Raw genomic sequence first — 21773 nt, 5'->3', positions numbered from 1 at the left:
AGTTGCTTTACACCTTGATGAACAAGACTTGTTTTCCTATCCCATCTTGAATAACTCCAGATCTCATTATCTTCTTTTTCTCGTGTCACACCATGGCCAACCTTCTGAGGCCTGTGAGCAACCTACTAAAATCTTCATGATTTCAGAGTCACCCAATATGCCCTGCCTCCCTGGGACGCAAAAACCCCCAAGCTCTGGAAGTAGGTCACACACTACAGGGATCCCATCGCTCCAGTGTAGGACAGGACTGACGTGAGCTGGGCTTGCCCAGATGTGTAGCTGGGTCTGGAAGTGACCCAGCAAGGTTGGCTGTGTCAGTCCTTGCTTTCTCCCACCACACACTGCTCTGCCACTGCATGCAGGGTAACAGGATTTATCAAAAAGGTTATCTTAAAGCTAGTTTGACAGAACTTTCCTCTGGAATATTTGCTGAACCCACTGAATTACTTGTGTGGGATGTTCAAAAGCATTCAGTAAGTTTGAGAGCACAAATCCTCTTGTTGCTCAATACTATTGCTCTTTTGCCTGCTGCCAGTTATCCTCACATGACATTCTTCCTCATGCCTCACTAGCTCTTTAGGATGTAAAGCCTATTATTAGTCATTTTTAAAGCTTTTTGACCATAAATATTAATTGGAACATACCACCTGGTGAAGTGACTCTCTGGTTTTGTGGCAATTATACAATATGAATTGCTACTAATCAGTTGTGTTAATTCTGTACCTAGCACCCAACTTAGTGGACAGTTTGCATCCAATTTACAGCTCAACCTGCTGAGACCCCCAGAGCTGACCATAATACAAATCCAGTACCAGCTCCCTTGAGAACCTGATATATCTCCTGCCCAGGTTTCAACTGAGGGGTTAGTTGGGAACCCTACCAGAGATTAGAGGAAGAGAGGGCAGGAGGAGAAAGACAGACAGGGACAGCAAAAACTGAACCTGGCACTGTCCCAAACCAGGATGTGGACATCACACTCGCCTTAGAAACAGATACCAATTACTCGCAGCAGCGACAGCCCTACAGCCACAGTGCTTGCCCAAGGCAAAGAAAATGAATCTGAAGGAGAGCAAGTGTAATGATCCACAGGCCTCCAGCAAACCAGAAGATCAGAAACTTTCCCATCAGAAACCACACATACACAAAGACAGCATGTGTCACAGCGGGCAAGAGCAGTGTGATCCCATACACCTGCAAATGGTATCACAAACTCTTCACAGAGTTTCAATTAACTGGACTGCTAAAGCTGGGAGGTGAGTAAGCACTATTGACTTTGCACTAAAATAAGGAGCATAGCTGGATGATTCTTGGAGGCGTCAGCTGCAAGAGAAATAACTGACCTTGTACAGTAGTTCCTAAAAAGATTGGTCTTTCGGATAAAAGAAATTAAGAGAACTAATACATGGGATAACGCCAGGATTTAAAGTACCGTGCTTATGCCTAGTGCAACCAATTTCAAAGGCATGTAATGGCATGAGAGTTTCATTATAGTCATGTAATAGCGACAGCTAGAATTAAGGTCACCTAAGTATTCCCGTTCCTACTCCCTGCTTTCAATTGTCCATAATTAGCTTCCTAAAACTTTCACACTGCCATTGAAATTTTGTCTGCTTAGGGAGGAGATTTTCCAACTTTTGGAGAGAAAAAAATCAAGTTTGGAGAGAAAACCATCTAGGCCAATATCCAGAGAGGGGCATTTGTGTAGGGTTTTTTTTCCCCCCAAAAAAAGGTATGCTTTTCCCAGGAAAATGACTCTGCGCACTCTGGTTTTTTAAGCAATACTTAGAGGTAAGGAGCTGAAATACAGGAGCGAATAGCTCTTCGGAAAAGAATAGTTTTATGAAATCTAAGGAAGATCAATAGTGATGTAGTCAGGTTACAAGTGCCCAAATACCATCAACCACGCAAGCTCAGTACCGAATTTGGATTCTCTCTTTTGACAACACCATGTTCTAAACAACCACTCTCTTGACCAGCCAGATTTTGATCTCAGTGACACCAGTTCACATCTTGAATCACTTCATTGATTTAATTACCTGTAAACAATGAAGTAATTCTGGATTGTGGGTCTATAATTAAGATAAGATTCTACCCTTAATCACACACACTATCTATAATTGCCCTTTATTTAATTTTGAATTCCTTTTTCCAGCTAAGGTTCACATCCATTTTCCTTGTGCACATTTTACAGCTTTTCTTGCCACACACTGGATCTGAATTAGAGTTATATATTGGGGGGGGGGGGTGATATGGTGGTGGTGGTGTCTTATGATTTTTCTGGCTTTGTACATACTTACTAGACCTTCTACCTTGAACCAAGAAAAAAAATGAAAAAGAAAAATCAGCTTGTATGCCTATTACTTGAGAAAACTACATTGTATTAATAAGTCAAAGAATCAATGAAGTTGAAGGATCGTTGAATTTAAGTTCGAGAAAAAGTTGGATATTAGGCACATGGTTGATAACCAACCATTTCATCCTGGAAATTCATGCTATTTAGGTAGAGCACACTGACGGTTTGAGATCTTACAGGTGAGGAAAAACACTAAGCTACAGCTTCATGCACTACACTGCATCAACTCACACCAGCATTTAAAAGTACCTTGTATTTTCCTCAATGTTTTTTTAGTCACCTGTGCTACTGTGATCTGTGGAAACAGGAAAAACTGGAAACAAAAGTTAAAGCAAGAAAGCATCTCAGTTTTTAAAATCAATGCAGTATACGCCTATGCCAGTGGTCTTTTTCTTCTTTTATTTCAATAGGAATTTTTGAAAAAAGCATCACAAGTGAGATGCAAGTGCTTTCTGTGAGTTATTTCCTTTCTCAGTGTACAGCATTTCACCTATACCTTTAAGGCCACACCTGTATATATACATACTGACAGTCGAGTATGCTGTCAACCTCTAATTCCAAATCTAAATAAACAAGTCACCACACTGTCATCTTGGCCACTGTTACATTGCCACGTTTCCCAGTTGGCTGAATTACCGTGGAAAGATGCTTTCTGCTTTGTTTCTAGCCCCAGTCACCCATAGAGGGCATCCTTATTGTACCATGCTAGTCCAAGGACAATGCTTCCTATTTGCAAGAACTAGTCCCTTAAAATAAAGCTTTTAAAGCAGAAGTTGCAAATGCCCTAAATTTATTTTAGGATTTTTTTTCCTCAAAATGCTCCTTAATCTTAAAGATCTTTTTTACATAGATAAAAGATTTTTTTTTTTTCCATTTTACAACATTATTTTGCAGAACAAGAAAAAAGGGAAAGCATTATTAAAAAGTATCTAAAAAGCTTCATTTAAAAAGCTTCATTTTTCTGGCTTTTGTACTATAGATGCACTTCTAAATAAAATTGCCTTCAGCGAAGAACAAGAACAACTTTCAATAAAAGTTCCTTTCTTTGCACCTCATATCAGTACTAAGCAAGTACTTGAGGGAGCACATACAGAGCCTAGGAATGCTTGGGTTTAAATAAGGACTTAGGTTTTAAATTTTGGGATCCATATCTGAAAACAGTACCAAATCTTTTTTGAAACTTATTACAACCAGGAACATTCTTACTCAGTTTGGTCTGGGTGCTGCAAGACTCTGAAAAGTCCTTGGAAAGATTTGGCTGCTGCAGCTACCATAAATTAGACAGATCACAGAGAAATTATCTTCAATTTTCTTTTGTTTCAGGGGCTGAGAGGGGAAAAGAAGTGTTTTATGGGGGGTGGGGGGGGAACAGCACACATACAGCAAATGAAGCTACATTATACTTGTAGATAATTGTACTTTTCAACTTGCTGTAAAAAAAAAAAGAGAGAGTCACATTAGACTCCCTTGAACTTCAGCACACTCCCTTTTCTTGGGGCAGGTTCAGTTATCACCTCTAAATTAGTCCTCACAGTCTGGTCTCCCAGAGCAAATAGTGTTTAGGAGTGTTTCAAAAACCTGCTGCCTTGGGGATCTGCTCCTACTGAATTAACCTCCTGACCCAAGGACCATAAGGCACTGATGGAGCAAGCCACATGCTTCTGAGCTTTACCTTAACACCCACACAGAAGGTGTGACAAACACACCTCGTGTACAGTTTCAGCCAGCTTTGCAGCTAGCTCTTGGCACTGAACTGATTTGTATTTCACCTCCGTCTCTCCTAAATACACACACACACTTCTGCTCCCCGGGAAGACCTGAGTCGCATCTGACCCTAAAAAGGCCAAGTGTCGTAAAACAGCGGTCTCCTCTACTCACTCACTGCTGCTGGTCTTTTCAGCTAGGCTTCCTTTGAGTTCAGCTCAGACGAAAACCTTAGCCAGTACTTCAGGCTTTGGCCCTGCAGATATGACAGTAAGCTATTCACAACTCAAATGATACAAGGTACTTCCTGATATCAGAACGACTGCAAGCTTATCACTGGGTATAAAGCAGAGAGTCTTTCAGTTACAAGCATCCTGTTGAAGGCTAACCCATCCACCAAACAAGGTTATCAGGTGTTAAAGCTCTGCTTTCCATGGAAGCAAAAGTGTCTACATGGGAGTTAAGAGAGAACAAACACAAAGAAACTCAAGTACTGTGATGAGGGTGAATAAAACTGGAGTGTGCCAAAGAAACTAGGTGAGTCCTTTCCTGATTACCCATAGGCACTTGAAAAATTCTTTCCTATCTCTGGGGATCTCTTCTCAGGTGCTAAAGTGGCTTTATGGATTTGGCCTTTCAACTCTCTCCAACTCAGTTCCCTGTCCGCACAGAGGACACATCAGTGCCCGGGGGCTGGGAGACTGCAGGGTGCTTTGGTTGTAACTGAATTGTGCTGAAGCAGCTGAGAATCTGCATCACTGAGGATGCAGAGGACAAAGTGAACTCCCATTGCACCCCACTGGTGTCCTTCACGGTGGTGGCCCAGAGGGCAGCTAAGCAGAGGCATTGGATTCACCTAACGAGCCCTGTTTGTGAGCCACAAAGCAGCAGGGACAGTGCAGAGCTGCAGAGAACTACTGAGAGTAGTACTGGCAGTCCTTGGGATCCTCACTCACCTTAGCAGCACAAAGAACAGGAGGTGTGTGGGGGGAGGGAGGTACATGGCACCTGCCTGCCCCTCTGCTTCTCCCCCCTCGTAGTGAGAGAAATGTGTTAACAACCTCTAAAATCATCACCTCCCAAGGGAGAAGACTGCCTCCTTCTTTACCAGCTCCAGTACAGGGACTCATCAGTGAGTCCTTAAACCGTCTGAGAACAGGCACAGTCATCAGAACTATTCTGCAGCATTTTCCTGTGGTATCTCAAGTGCCTCTGCAATAGCCAGTAGAGACACTATTTCTAAATCAAACCCACACTAATTCAATTCTATCAGGACAAACTTCAAGAGCTGTATTCATTAAAAACTTTCCCCAACATGTGTACTTAAGGACACAGAAGATTCTCTTATCACTTTAAGACACTGAAGCAAGATGTCTGTTTCTAAAAGAGATGTCCTGACACACAATACTGAGTCCTGAGGCAAGAATTACTTGATGAAATTCCATAACTTCAATAGAAATATTGGGATAGGCAGTAGTTACCCAGAAGTACCCAGGTATCCTCTTAATACAATCCCCAACCACTTTGCCCAGATCCAGACAGTTAGTTCTGTGTTGGTTTCAGATGGTGGAAGGACAGGGAGAGCCCAGGTGCCTTGCGGATGATGAGATGACGGGAAATCCATGCCAGTCCATTCCATGGCTCAAGGCACTCACAGAGAGAAAACAAACACCTCGTCTCTCCCCCAGCCACCCAATTAGCCGAGGAGGGAGCCACGGTACACTCATACCTGAGAAGCATCCATCCACCCAACCCACGGCCTGGCTCACCATCACATGGGAACAGGAGAGAGTAGGGGATAATTGACAGGGCACAGACCCAGAAGCAGTGGAGGGTAGCGTCTAACGCAAGAGTCCACAAAGACACATGGACTAGGACAGGGAGAAGCAGCCCAACAGCAGGGCTGGGAACAGCTCTGGCCAGAGGAGAAGGAGACAGGGAGATACTAGGTGCCTGGGAAAAGAGAAGGGTGGCATAGGCTGTCCTCGAAGAGGGGAAAGCCCACAACATCTAGGAGAAAGTATTAGAAAGTTGTTGTAGTGGTAAAAAGAGCAGACAGGTACATTTGCAAGTCACTGATGAGCAGGGTAAAGGCTGGTGTCCATTTCTATTGAGCAACCAGCCATGTACTGAAGGGGTCACATGCTGTGGCTGCTTGGTATCCACTACTCTCTCACAGCTAGACACTTGCCAGCCTTCAGCTGAGACAATTCTCATTAAGATGGGCTTGATGAGGTACTCTTTTCAAGCTGTTCTGAATGCACACCTCCTTCCCTTGGGGTCAAAGATGACTTTCCACACCAGACACAAAGCCCCTTCTCCCTGCATACAGGGCAGTTAGTGCTGCTGCCCAGAGTAGGCAACTGGGATCATCCCAGTCACCCACGTCTATCTAGAGCTGGCTGTCTCAGCTCCCTCCACACTTCGGCATGCCAGAGGGGCTGAAGAAGCAAAGCTTAGAGCAGGGCCTTGGAAATCTCCCCTGGGATGCTGTTAGTAAGAGGGTAGTTAGGGCCTCCAAGGCATTCTTGGGGAAATCCAAAAGTATTAATACATTTTGTGGGGGAAGAAAAAAAAAAATCCGAGTCTGGTGCAGGAGTTGGAGAAAACCAGTGGGTAAAAGTTGTGCAGATCAGCCAAGCATTAAGTGGACCCACTATAAGATAGAGGCTCCTTGGGAAAGAAGCCATTAAGGCTGTGACTGTGCCCTTTTTATGCAGTGCAAGAGGGCATGGTCTGGCACAGTGCATTTTAGCTTGGCAAGGGAAGAACGACTGATCCAGCTAGAAAAAACAAGGAGGCTCTGATGAGCTGGAACATCTCTTTCCACAGTGGCATTCAGTCAGGTCTGCTTTTTCAAGAGAGCACAAAGGGAACCCTCACAGCCACTTGCAGGAAGCCAGGCAAGGAGCAAAGACCTTTCGTCATCTGTTTCTCAGTCCCCCCAGCTCCACCCCACAAGACATTTTCCAGACTTTCCAGTCAGCCCTGAGATGTTGACTGGTGCACCAGCTTCATCAGCTCTCTGGCACGATCTCGCTGCATTCCCTCCCACCTTCAATGAGATAAGAGAGTCGGGAATGTCGTTAACACAATGGGTGTTACTACTCAACTCTGGAAACCAAAGCAAACATCAGGACTGCCAGTCCCAAGGAAGGCATGGGATGACTTCCCTATGGGAGCAAAAAACATTTTTCCTGGTGAAACATCAACTCTGAAAAGAGCTCCTTTCAGGCTTGTTCTGGGGACAAACGAAGAAGGCTTCATCGGGGAGGGATCAGAGAAGGGAGCACTTGGCAGGGAGTTGCACTAACTCAGGTAATTTGAATGCTTCTGATTATCAGAGATGATTCACTTCTGTTCACTTTACACCAAGTATTTTGAAAGGACATTGCATTTATCTGCACTGACTCACTATTTCACAACATGAGCTTAAGGTATCGTTACTACTATGACGATGGGATGGGAAGGCTTGGACATCCAAAACCCTGACACCAGCTGGGGAAAGACTGCAAAGGATTTTGGTAAATCCAGACAAATCAGGAAATGTGATAAAAACTCAACTCTCTCCTCCTCTATTAAAGAGATGGTGTGAAAACCCTGAAAATAAAAATGCAGATGTTCCGAGACAGCTGTCTGTCAAGAAGTCAAGAGGATACTTCTGTCTCTGGAAAGATTGCTTTGATTTTTATCACCACAAGATGAGTTTTGCTTGTAGAGAATCAGACTTACATACTGTTATTCATTAGTGTATGGAGTCACTTTAAATAAGCTTATGGACAATTCTCAATCTCTTACGTCCTTGTTAGATGGAACATCTGGAGCTAAAAACACAAAAAGCCAAAGTTTATTGGCAGGGACCATTTATATCAGCTGACCTAAAATTACAGCAAAGAACTCACCAAATTTGAGAGAGGGAGGTAGAAGTTAATGACTGAATTAAAGACAGCTCTTAAGAAAAGTCACAGGAATGAAGGAAAGGCAACACAGTTCTCTGTATGTTTGTTATGGTGTTAGTTCACCATGTTGTTCCTTATCAGGTACAATTAACATGCTCTGAAATAATGGTTCTCACTGTTCAACCAGCACTGGTATTTACTGTCACTACTGTCAGAAGTGCTCAACACCCATAGAGGAGACAGGGTTTCTAAAGCATTGGCTTCCATTCAAGCACCTAAATTAATAGCCATGTTCAGAGGAAATCTGACTGCATTGGACACTGTCTGAAAGAACTTCTTAGCTAAAGTAAGTGTTTCTTTGCCAAAGGAGCCACATTTTTAAAAAACGAAGAGGGAATGGAGTGGGAGAAAGGGATACAACTTTACTCAAGCGTTATTCCTCAGACTTCTCCCCAGCCCTTGCCTTCCTCCTGCCTCAGCAATACACAATGCCATCTTGGTCAGGGAGAACATTCTCTCTCCAAGGTCCTATATCACAAGGTTAAAAGCCTGCAATTATTAGGTAATAGTTGTAAAGTGGTAGCACCTAAGTAAATGCAGCTTATGTAAGACTATCCATACAGATATGCACGAGGAGCAGATCTTGGGAAATATGGTACAGTTACAGTCCCCAGTAGGCAAAGAGGGCAGAAAGGAAACAAGTGCAGAAAAGAGGACAACTTGACTAAGATCTCCAAGACCCTCAGCAGTGGAGCTGGGAAGAGATGCTAGCACTGCCAAATCCCTACGTAGCACCCTACTTCTCCAGAACAACGTTCACCACAGCTCACATTTTGTTGTGGACAAGTGGCATGGCCCTAAGTTAAATGACAGTGGGGAGCAAAGCATTGATTGTCCTATTAACTGAGTATCTGTGCAAGGTTGCTAAACAGGAGGTAAGAGATACGCATCGGACTCTGATGAATGAAACACAAAAAGATACAAGCACAATCACATGCTTATTGCTGTAAAGAGCTGAACTCTGTAATTATCATCTGTGGGGAAGTGTCTCAAAGAGAAAACAAGAAAGGAAATTGCAATGTGTCTATTTATTTCCATAGCTACTGTATGACTGAGAGCCACTCAGCAGCCTCTGCTATTTGTAGGAGGGTTTCCCAACAAAACATACCAAAGGCACAGGACAAGGGCTTGTGTATTGTTTTCTCAAAACACAGTAACAGCCCAACAGGTAGAGTTCCCCACCCCATAAAGGAGAGGGTGTAAAAGCATGCTTTCCTTAGAGACAGTGGGGTGTAAATCACAAAGTCAGGCTCAGGGCAGGGAAAGAGAAGACACACAAATGATTAGTGATATAGGAGGAAGCTGAGATTATTGTCAATATCTGCTTCACCACCACAGGGACAAAGAGAGGTGACGTGCTAGAACAAGCAGAATGGCAAGTGCCTGGTCTGCCAGGTATGATTCATGACTCTCATGCTATCTATTTCCCAGGTCTGCTAACCAGGGGGGCTCAGGGTACACCAGACACCTGTGGTCTAAGAGTGAGCTGTTCACATTAATGACTCTTGTATTATCACACAGTCCTTAATAAGGGAAAGGCACAACAGTCCAAACTTACCAGCCTCTCAATCCTCTCGCTCAGGTCTCTAAACCTTCCTGAGGACTGTCTGGACAATTCATTATTGTACCGGATGTTGGTGATTTTTACGTTGCCACTGTAATAGAACAGCTTCTGATCTGAAAGGGAAAGAAGAGAAACAGGCAATACTCAAAGCACCAAGATGAATGAACTTTAGAGAAACACCTGGGGCTGACTGATATCCAGACATCTAGGGAGTGGATGAGTCTTCTGTATCCAACCCATTCAAATACAGCTTCCAAAAGTTAGGAGCCCAGGAGTGAGAACTCAGTTGAGTTAGGTGATCTAAGCCAAGCAGTGACAAAAAGCCCAGTTTCCCCAACAGTTACATTTATGGCCAACCAACAGCACTCTGGGCTCACACAGGATCACAAGCTGCACCTTGCTAGTCAGCTACCTTCCTTCCTGGCCTGTATGCCCACTCAACACCAAGCCCTGGCAGGCAGCTGCTGGCGATCAGGGCAAGGGAACAGAGAAACACCACAGGTAGAGACAAGTGGAAGGCTCTGTCACTCACGTAAGGGACACCAGAAGACTTGTGTGTTGATCTCATCACAGAAGTAGATCAAAAGGAAGATATGAAAGAAGTGAAAGCCAACAGAAACCACAGCCCTAAACCACCCTGCGCAGCAGGAAACGTTCCTAAGAAATCTGCAAAGATGCTAAATGAGGAAGGAAAGAAAGCTCTAGAGAAGCCAGTGGTTTTTCCCCAAATGAGCTTTAGACAGACTGATGAAAACCAAACTCCCAGCATTGTGTGCATAAAGGAAATGCACTAAACATAGGAACAGTGATAGGTTATGTAATGTTACGTGTTATGTAGAACTTACCATATGCCAGAAAATAAACTAGGAGACCAATGGTGACAGCTGCTGCTACTGCTGTTCCAATAACAATTAGAGCAATTTTCCAGGGCTCAAGATGTCTTATTTTGATGGCTGGCTGATGAATTCTGGGGGAAAATAAGAAGTACAAAGGGAAAAAATTAATAAGAGATCCTTTTCTATTTAATAACCCCCCAAAATGAAGCTAAAGTTTTCTCCCTCAACATCAGCTGATTCTTCCCAGCATATTGACTTCTTATCAGACACCCTTGAAAATGAAACCATGACTCAAGACTATTTTGAAATAGATGTTGGGATATGTTAGAAGTCATGGAACACAGACAGGGTTTAAGGGTTTGGGGTTTTTTTTATTATTAGGGCCAAATTAAATAGGAGTCCCACTAAGCACCTTCTTATGTGACCCCCGACTGGAAATTTGCAAGAATAAAACTTATTTTTCAGCTAGGTGAACTTTCGTACAGCAATGTAGGCAGCTTTCAATTGGTTAAACAAATCAGTTATCACAGAAACACTGGTACCTTTGCTCCTAGAACTGCTTTGTGCAATAAAATTGGTAAAAAGCATTCCATGCTTCGTATAGTACATATCTATACGTTATCCAAGCTTCTCAGTCCAGTTCAGCCTGCAAAGCAGGGCTGGACAAAAAAGAGAAAGATTTCAGAGGGCCAGCCTGTGCTTCCTGTTTTACCCAGACTAAATCTAAAAGCAAAAGGCAAGCACTGCTTTAAGCAGTATTTGCTGAAGCAATGGAATGACAGGGAAGGGCAAGGACATGTGAGTGGACCAGGGAACATAGGTAGGAAGCCTTGCCAGATACTTCTGTCTGCTGTGCTCTTAATTACACAGATGCTAATCCAAATTAACTCAAGGGAAGTCAACAGTCAGGAGGTCAGTATTATAGTTAGACAAAAAACTGCCTGAAAAAGGTTACAGCAAATTCTGCCTTTGGCTATAAACTCAAAGACATCTGAAGATCCTTAAAGCCATTTTTCTATTATGTTATCAGCCATTACAAAATACAGAACAGGAAGCCACAATTTTTGGCAAAGAGTTCTTCATTCTAGAGCCAGCTACCTCACTCATGCAAACATGCACACCTTCAGGTTAAGGTACAGCCCCCTCCAGGAAAGCAGGCTGCAGGGATCCTCTCCTGAGGGAATGAGGCATCTCAGCAAGTTCCCACCTTCATAACAAAGTATATATGGAACACATACCTTATGAGCCATAAGTTTAAATACATTAAGTTGAAAGTAATTGCAGGTGACCGCTGCAGCTGCATGCAGGAATGAGACAGCAAGCATACTGTGCACTGTACATAAATATCGAAGCAGGTTCTGATATTTCATTCTAATTTCATTGTAAAGCCTTACAATTACAGCCTTATTACTTCGGCTTGGAAAACAACTGACTCCAGCTAAATATCGTGACATTTGATTGAGTGAAAATGGGAATACTCATTTGTCACTCATATCTGTTCTGACTTGTCCTGGATCTCCTAGCTAGTGTTTCCTTCACTCCTGCTATCCTCTAAAACACCTATTAATTAACCTCTCATCTCATCTGGTTTGCTTCAAAATGCACCTGTGAATCCCATAGCAGAAAAAAAAGATGGCAATTAAACTGTCCTGTGAAGAGTTTGGAGATGAGCAGCTCCAAAGTTATTTGAGACTACTGTATGGAAGTTGCCTTATAACTGGAGAAATGAAAAATATGCAGGTATAAATAGTCAGGACCCTACCTCATTAAGAAGAATATTTCTAAATAGTAGCTCTTAGGTGAAACCATAAAGTCAGTGGCAAGTTCAGCTTTAATTTGTCATGTGGGTTTGTTGGGGATTTTTTCCCCACCACCCCAGCTAGTAGTCCTTTGCATGGCTTATATGCTTTGCAAATGTTTCCACTATGTTTGAAGTGAGACTAAGTTACAAGAAAAGCCAACAAAAAACCCCACATTTAACAAAACAAAACAACAAAACAAACAAAACAAAAAAAAACACACTTAACTTGACACAACCTACTCACATTCATTCTTGTAGATACGCTCATTTAAAGAGCAGTTGTCTTGATTAAGCTGCATGGAAGGAAAAACACTCAGAAGGTCTTTCAGCTATAATGATCCTGGCATAGACCCAAACCAAAATGCTGGGTTTGAGAAGCCCATTTGAAAGGCTGAATGCCACCTCTACACCGCAGCAGGTGAGCATGAAGAAATCATGCTGCCTATCATATCGGTGAAAGAGTGGTTTCAGACCAGAAGTAACATGGCTGGGACACAGTTAAATATCAAGTACTATATAATTTGAAACTTTTTCAGCATTCTTTTGTACATAGTATAACTTTTTTTTTTAATAACTCTTAATGTTTATTTCTTCCCTTTCAAGTTCCATGTTATCATTTAGCAAACAGAAACCCCAGTCCACAACAGTTACTTACATGTGTAATTTTACTCAGACACATGACTTTCACTTAATTCATGAAACCTGTTTGAGAGCATCATTTCAAAGAGGTGCAGAGGGGGCTCAGCATCAGCTTCTAAACTGAATTTCCTCAGACAAGAAGCTGTTTGATTAATACATCTTAGACAGTCACTTTATAGAGGGGGGGGCTGTTTTGGGACTTGGGATGTCTTTCTTTTTTCCTTCCTTTTTTTCTGAATAAACTTCCCTCTTCCTTTTAAATAACAACATGAAATGACTGTGAAGTTAAGGTTTACTCGCAACTCCTAATTTGTTTAAAACCAATTTTTGTTTTTAAAAAACAAAAGGTATTTTTGAGGAAAATGTCCTCGGTTAGGCTGTACCATCTGGATACTTCCCCATTTGAATAGAAGTGCAGACTGAGCACACCAGGAGGATTTCAAATCCAGGTTTTCAAAGATATCAGTGAGACAAAACCACAAAATCTTGCTGGGCTGATACCTTTCCATTCCCATTAACTTTGAGCTTTATTGCTGCTTTGCTCTGTCTCCTGAGGTGCATTCCTCTAAGATTATTTCATCTAACAACATGTCCCATTGTGCAAAGCTGGACAGTACTTACAGGGATTCAATGCACCCAAGAGAACTATCCCAGAACTGAAACAGCTTTGATCCACATGATGACCCATCAGAGCTTGAATTCTCTGCAGAGAGCTGATAAAAATTCAAGTGGGAATTTATTTTCTCAGATCAAGAGTCAAGCAGTCCCTGCTAACTCCTTGGGAACTATCTGCTCAACAGAGAGGGAACAGGGAGCGTAACCTAGAAACGCACAGCAGGATTAAAAACGCGCCAGCTGAGAAGGTCACTGAAATCCTCCAGAGTAGAAATGGAGATTCTAAGCCTGAACCAAATACCAGCTGAAAGCCTCCCACTGACCTAGTGGGCTTTCTGTCGGGGTCCCTTCTGCCTGCATCCTACATGGTCCTCCCCTCTACCCCAGAGACTCTGCTTTTTCTCAGACAACCATGCTCATGCAGTAATCTTAAATACACTGCAACCAGGGACTGGATTTCATCTCTCAGCAGAAGACTGCCAAGTCCCAGATTAAGATTTGTCCGATTAGGAAGAGGAGTAAAATATTTGCTGGCAAAGAAAAACAACAAAAACCGATATAAAATTGCCCACACTGACATAACAGTTTTACTTGGTTGTCCTCTCTTTGTTTCCTAATAATTCCTAACACTGCCTTGGCTTTTTCAACTGGCATTCAGCTGGCATTTTCCTAGAAATACCCACTGAGACCTTTCCTGAGTGGTGGTATGTGGTTTGGAGCTCTGCATTCTGTACTTGGGTTCCCCCCCATCATGAGCATGAAGAAGCTCCCCAGGAACCCTTTCGTCAACAAGGAGCTCACACCAATAAACACAGAGTCAGAGGGATCCCTCCCCTTATGCATTTTACAAGGCAGACATAAGAAGGACACAGCTAATTATGCCTGTTGACTTTTAGTAACAGAGGAGTATTGGGGAAAAAAGTCAGCCTCAAAGAAAAATTAAAAATCTTACCTAATATCCTAGCCTGTTTTTTTAAGGGTGCCATTCAATAAACGTATCGTAAACATCACATTAAATGAAATCATGCATGCACTTGCCTCACTGCAGCCTGAAACTGTTTACAAAAGAAATAGGAGTGTCTTTTACCTATTGGAATTTAGATTCACTTCTTGCAAAGAAGCAGAATTAAAACTGCCTTCTATGAGTCAAACCGCCTGCTTCAGAGGAAAAGCCTCACAGGTCTTCCTCACCAGGGCAGAAAGCACGCTCTGACACCCGTGGGAACCCCTCCATTACCTGCAGTGCGCTTCATCTTGGAGACAGTGTCTAGCTAAGTCAGCATGCACCATGAAAGAGAACACAGGCTCTGCTTTGGCATGCACGCACTGACAGTGTGTGCTCAAGAAAGGTGCTGACAGGACAGCCTAACAGCCAAACCCAAAACAGTCACCTAGAGATGATCTCTTGTGGGCTACTAAATGTCCATTGTTTTTAGTCCTGTAAGAGAGGCATGCTTAGACAGACAAATTTTATCTAAAATTTTAGAATACATGCGGTACTTGTCTCTTATTAAGGTGCTTTGAGAAAAAAAAATTATAAAAAACACCGTATCAGCCTTAGCAATAATTGTTATATATAAATACACACATAATAGGACAGTGATGGTGTTTTAGTCTGTTTACTGAAATAAATCTGTTTACTGGTATATGAAATGTCACTGTAAAACAACCATACTTACATCACTCCTGAAGAGTTCTGCAAGACTGATACAACAGACCAGCCCTTCTGCCTTTGTGACAGGTTATATCCACTGAGAATCTGACCCAAAGTATCCAGCTTTTCCTGTAGTTTGGAAGCTTACGTTTCTGGCTGAATAATAAGTTTTTCCATATTTTATACTTTATACATAATAAACAGTTGCTAGGCTGGGTAGATAAACAGTGAGATGCTATAATCTAGCACCGAACAGAGATGGACAAATTTCTTCATAGGAGAAATGCTTCTGAAATTAGAGGAGGCTCCTTAGACAAGAGGTTCAGCTGAGACTCTGAAACCCCAGAGAAACTGGACAATTCCCATGTTCAGTTCTGTATGAAATCTGTCCCTCTGTAATCACCAAATCTGTCCACAGACCACATGAAGTTTTCAGATTGCCTTGTATTAGAAGCATGTCAAATTAGGCCATCCCAAGCTTTGTGTTAGCTCGACTTCATTCAGAATGAAGATCTCTGTGTAACCAAAAATAGAGACATGGAAGGAGTATGTGATGGAAGCAGAATGACTTGATTTTAAAAGCTTATGCTGACCCAAAACGCCCAATCATAAAACTGACTGTATTGGGTTTTTTTTCCTCAAAGCGAGGCACTTCTGCAACACCCTCTAACAAGAACAGCAGAGGCCAGAAAAGCTGCTGGGTTTACACTGGGGCTTGCTCAGTTAATGAAGACAACTAGATTTTAAGGCTCAGGAGGAGGTCCTTTCTCATTCTGGTTTTCTTGTCTAAAATGGTCAGAAACTGAGTGAATGTGGCAAGGAAACACAAATGGTACCAATTCCATATAAGTCAAATCAGGTGTGGTGTGTACCAGGATCAAAAGTATTTCACTAGGGTTTCCTGAAATCAGGATCTACTCTGGGGCAAACTGAGCAGAATAGGTTTGTCTGGTACCGTGCAGGAACCACATCTGCCTCCTGCAATAATCAAGGTTAACCCCCACTAATGCCAATGGGACATGAGTGTCCTCGCACCAAGGCTGGTATCCATTTCCTGCTACACCTCAGCAGTCTGTAATTTACACTCATTTTGCCCACCTACTGCATGACAAATTGGTGCAAGTGGCACTGCATTTCCACCTACATATTCACTTTTAGACTACCATATACAACACCAGCTACTCTGTACCTCACCCTGCCAGGGTACAAGATCTTCACAAGGAAGTTAAGGGTAGGACACTGCATTTGCTCCTCACACTGCAGAACACAGCACAACGGAGGAGGGATAAGACCAGCAAGGCTGTCTACTCCACCCTGTTTTCCTTAGCATTAGCAGCTTTGCTTCCTGAAGGATTTTATGGAGCACAGGTTCCAACTTAGCTTGAAATGTTGTGAAAAGAGGCATCCTGGAGCTGGATAAAGCTAATACTGAAGCACCGCCCTTATAAGAGACTAAGGCATAGCACGATGAGCTATGGTTTAGGTTTACAGCAAGGTTTACAGCTCCACGTTCAGATCTACATCCCTGCCCAGCAAAGAACTCTGGACATTTAACAGGCTACACATGGTCTTTGATTAAGACCAGGCAGTCTCCATCCCTTTCCAAATGTGTAAATATTTAATTATCCAACACAGATTTCCCCTAACATACTTCAGGTTTTATAATAATCTAAACAACTTCTTAAACAACTAAATTCTTTCCTAACTAGGAGGCAACCAAACTGGACTCAGATGTTCTTTAACTACCCTCTAGCACACTGTTATTAAAAATTATTTACACCACTGTTGATATCAACAAGACATGGCAACTAGATTTACATCTAACTAGAAAAAGGAATGGCTTTTCAATTCTGCTAGGTAGAGAACCCTCACTTAGTTTTCCCTCTTTATGTAACACGCACAAACTGGTACTCACATCTGATGGGGATTTCTTTCTCACTGTCCTGGTTTCAGCAGGGATAGAGTTAATTTTCTTCCTAGTAGCTGGTACAGTGCTGTGTTTTAGATTTAGGGTGAGAACAATGTTGATAACACACCGATGTTTTAGCTGTTGCTAAGTCGTGCTTACACTAGTCAAGGACTTTCCAGCTTCCCGTGCTCTACTGACTGAGAAGGCTGGAGGTGCACAAGAAGCCGGGAGGGGGCACAGCCAGGACAGCTGACCCAAACTGGCCAAAGGGACGTTCCATACCATGTGACGTCATGCTCAGTACATAAACTGGGGGAAAGCTGGCTGGGGGGGGCCGCTGCTCAGGGACTGGCTGGGCATCGGTCGGTGGGTGGTGAGCAATTGCATTGTGCATCACTTGCTTTGTGTATTCTTTTATTATTGTTGTTATTATTATTAATATTTTACTTATTTTCAATTATTAAACTGTCTTTATCTCAACCCACAAGTTTTCTCACTTTTACTCTTCTGATTCTCTCCCCCATCCCACTGGGGAGGGGAGAGAGTGAGCAAGCGGCTGTGTGGTACTCAGTTGCTGGCTGAGGTTAAACCACAACACTCACCTGACAGTTACAGCAGTATAGCTTTTAAGGTATGGATATTAACACGGGGCAGAGGATCTTTGGGTACTGAGCAGGGTACCACTAAGGAGCACAGAACCAAAAGCTGAACTCAGTCTTCTCCTGGCAAAGTCAATACTGTACTGACTAAAATTATATTGTCCTCAAAAAATGAGAAAAACACTTAAGTGGGCATAAAGAATAATTTTTGTCAATCCAGAAACAATGTTTCTATTTCAGCATGTCCAGAAATTATTGAAAACCCCAATTTTTAAAAATCCTGAGGAAGGGAAAAAAGAAGTAGTATCTTGCAATCATCCATAGCCATTTGCTCAAAGCAATGCCAGAGAGGAGATTAATATTGTAGTCTTCAGCAACCACACACAAAAATTCAGCCAAATCATTAGGGTGTTAAAAAAATAAATTTCAGATTCTTTTGGATTTTGTTTCTGAGGTCATACTTTTAAGCTTCATCAATCGCTGAAGCAACAACAAAAAACAAACTCAAGGGAGACTGAGCATCTCCTATTGCCACATGAATCCAGGAGCCAGAGCGTTAAACAGAAACAACAAATTCCAGGAAGGTCACTGTACATTTATGACCAGATCCCTGCTCTGACCCAAGAGAGCAGAGTAGAGTGTTGCAGCTGGGAGACTTATTTTTGTAAAAATACTCTGAATTTTCCAGCACTGTCTAAAATATTGTTACAGTAAAACAAAACTAAGGATATCCAGCATATGACTGCACAAAATACTTTCAGACACAACACACCTTGTCATTACTCCCTAGAAATCATAGCTTCTTCCTTAAAAGTATTAGGGTCAAAACTGGAATCATGAACACCTATAGTGTTCTCCTTATGTAGTTGCGCTGCCATCACCGATTTAACTGGGTCCTTTTGCAGTGTTTGGGGGAGATAATATTGCAACTAGTCCTGACCAAAACCCATGGTTTCCCAAAATCGTGTTATTAAGATTTGATTTTGACACAAGAGCTTCCTGGTTTCTGCACTGCTGCAATAAAAGCCTGCTGGGGGCAGGATAAGACAATCACAGGGAGGAAAGGTATGTGTCAACCTAAGCCATCACATCATCTTTTAAACAGAAAGCAAATCTTTGTGTTCCTGTCCATGTTAGGGAAGGATTTCCCTCTGCATTTCTCACTCCAGCCATATGTTATTCTTTTCATCCAGACCACAACCTCCAAAACCTCCCTTTCAGCCTGCAACTTACTATTTAGCTTTCCTTCCGTCTATCGCCCCTTTTCAGGCTGCACATTTCAGACAGATCCATGATGTACCCTAGATCTAAAAGGATGAAAGGGGCAGAGATAGAGCAATGAAGTCCAAGGTCAGGCAAGAGAACAAACAGATTTCTTTTCTGGATCTATAGATGTCCTTGAAGTCCTAAAACTGTCCTATAGACAGTATCCTTTACCACCATTACACCTCCAAATCAGACCTGCTGAGTTAAAACATGCCACCTACTTTTGAAGATCCCATGGTAGGTCCCGGTAGGTCTGGTAGCCTTTCTGACCGCCAACCAAGGCTTGACTAAAGTCTGGACTGCGTAGCGAATGCTGCTGGAGAATGCAGGAGTCACATTGACTGGTGTGATGGGAAGGGAAAGGTGTTGAATGAAGATCCTTCATTGAGGCCCGGCTGGCGCAACACCCAGCACCTTGTGAGTTATTGCAAAACGAGGGAGCGAACTTCAGAATAAAAACAAACAGAGGTAAGCATGGAGTTGATAAGCAGACTGTAACCTTCAGATCAGCTCCACATCAAAGAGCTCCCCAGGCAGAGATGGACAGAGCAGATAAACCAGCCCAGGCAAGAAGGCTTGCTCTTCACCACAGCAGAACAGGAAGTGCGCGAGATTTCCCTTTTCCAGCACTCCCTTTCTGTCCAACTTGTATCCCTACAGCAGGCCTTCTCCTGAGCGGCAGCACCTTCTACCATACGCTCACTGTAAAACCCACATGGGAGAGGTACCACACTGTCCGCAAGGCTAAGTCACTTGCCTCCTGAGATAGCCAACACAAAGGCTGAACATAAAAACAGACAGACATAAATGGCTTGGTCAGCCAAGCCTGATCTCCCTAGGTGCTCACTCCTCCACAGCTGTCCTGGACTCCCTTGGCATCAGGGACATGACAACTATAAGTATCCAGCCTCCTAATTACATGTTAGTCATTTAATGGTTGGCATAACCCCGCCTGTGGAAAATGCTTACTCTGTGAAAAGGGCCACCAATCTCCTTGGAATTCCCTTCTCCGAGCACAAATGTGATTCTTCAGAGCCAGCTGGAAAGGGGAAAAATGGATATTCTCTAGTGAGAAATTCTGCACTTGCATCTAAAACCCCCAACCAAAAAGGAAAATTACCAGAAGCCAAACTTCTGGTTTCTAGTCTTTGATGCGCTTGGATTTGTGCCAAAAAGTTTGAAGCATTTGGTTTTCCAATGAAGTCTCAAGATTTCAGTCATCTTTATGGGAACACTTATTATCTTCCAGAAAGAACCTCAGCACAGAGGGTAAAAAAACAAACCACCAGCAAGAGGAAAATTTGACCTAATCATACCAAGTCCTTTTCCATCTTTCCTCAAAGATGCCCATTCATAGGCACTTCAATGCAATCATAGAAGTGTCTGGACAGCCCATTTTTAGGACAGTGGGAAAAGCTGAGCACTGCTGCATGGCATCTCCTATTTCTCTAACACTGATTTCTTCCTTTGCTTTGATCAAATCAATTGCTTTCTTTGGCTTCTCCTAGCTCCCTGTAGAAAGGGCATTGTTGCAGTTACCTACCTTATGTGGGGCTTTACTGACTGAATACACAGTTACCTGTCAAGTACTAATATCCTCCCTGGGCATTCCCTTCCCCTTGCCCCCCGAGCCCTGTTACTTGCTTTTTCAGGATTAGTAAAACTCAGAAAAGTCTGTGCACAAAGGAAATCCCTGCTCCACCCAGAAACACACGCACACCCACAGGAACTCTCACACTCAGTGGAGCGCTGGAGATCAATTACAAACCAATTCAATCCAGGAGTCAAGAAAATACCTTAGCATTCCTTGGTTTAATTTTTCTTTTTTAATATTGTGATCACAAAACCTGTCATCCTTACAAAACACATTCCTAGAATAGATAAAGCTTAATTCAGTTTCAGATGTAACGCAAAGACGCAGATAGCAATTTCTGCCCAGAATGGTCAGGCTGAAGCTGTGCATAGTGGTCTGCTCAGAGATAAAAGTTGGCAGCATTGTTAGTGGATTACTAACATTAATTTCTTCATTAGTACTTAGAGACTACTAATCAGGTGCCCTGAGTACCCAGGCCAAGCACACTGGGAAAAGGTGGCCCTTGAAGTATTTACCTTGTAAGATGCACAGAGTTTTCCCTGATGTGTCCAGACGATCAAAGGCCAGCTCTACCCACCTGAGTCAGGTAAAAAACATATTCCAGCAGAATTAGTTTTTAGCAAACAGCTAGAGTTTGAGACAAGAGTTACCTGAGATCTTGGGCTCTGCAACAAGATTTCATGGAGACGAAGAGCATCATTAGAAGAATACCAGGTTGCAAAGGGCCTCAGGAGGTAGTGCTGGAGGAAGGGTCTTGGACAACAGATGAATGAACTTCTGATAGCTTTCAGAGCACACTATGACAGACCTTCCTGTTGTTACTCCAAAGCATGAACAGAGATATTCCAAAAACATGATGTGATTCCCTTACAATCTCTTGATTTTTTTGTGAACAGATTTTTTTGTGATCTGCCTAATAAAAATTGAAGCAGGTCAATGTTTGTTTGTTTTCAGATTAACCATTAAAATGAACTGTCCTGGAAAACAGTGGAAAATAAAGGAAATACGCGTGCCTGTGTTAGATTATGCAAAATCAATTTACACATACCTGTCCCCCAGGAGCAATGGTACAGACAGGCCAAGAAAAGACAATCATTAAGGAGCAATTTTCCTCACAATAAATTAGCAAGCTGCAAAGTGCTTGGTATTACAGGGTTATTCAGTAAGCTAAGGCAGATACTAACCTTTTCAGTTAATACCAGGGAAGCAGTACGGAAACTAGCTATCAAAGTGTGGGGTGGAAATCCGAGAATGTGGGTGCACAGTATTTTGTAAATGAA

At 42.6% G+C, this 21773-nt stretch overlaps 1 protein-coding gene across 1 annotated transcript in view; it reads right to left on the bottom strand.

Annotated features, from left to right (window-relative positions):
• Positions 1 to 19456, bottom strand: part of LOC143160105 (transmembrane protease serine 11E-like) — a 44741-nt gene extending 25285 nt beyond the window's left edge. Inside the window, exons 1-3 of the mRNA XM_076337650.1 lie at positions 19121 to 19456; positions 10426 to 10547; positions 9575 to 9693 (exon numbers count right to left, since the gene is read on the bottom strand). Coding sequence (XP_076193765.1) covers positions 9575 to 9693; positions 10426 to 10547; positions 19121 to 19284 — 405 coding nt within the window. The 5' untranslated portion in view covers positions 19285 to 19456. The remainder of the gene's footprint in view (positions 1 to 9574; positions 9694 to 10425; positions 10548 to 19120) is intronic.
• Positions 19457 to 21773: the final 2317 nt, after the last annotated feature.

Source organism: Aptenodytes patagonicus, chromosome 4 (genome assembly GCF_965638725.1).
Source record: "Aptenodytes patagonicus chromosome 4, bAptPat1.pri.cur, whole genome shotgun sequence".
NCBI classification, from domain to species: domain Eukaryota; kingdom Metazoa; phylum Chordata; class Aves; order Sphenisciformes; family Spheniscidae; genus Aptenodytes; species Aptenodytes patagonicus.
The sequence above is the reverse complement of the archived record's forward strand: the minus strand, read 5'-3'. Positions and strand labels throughout refer to the sequence as shown.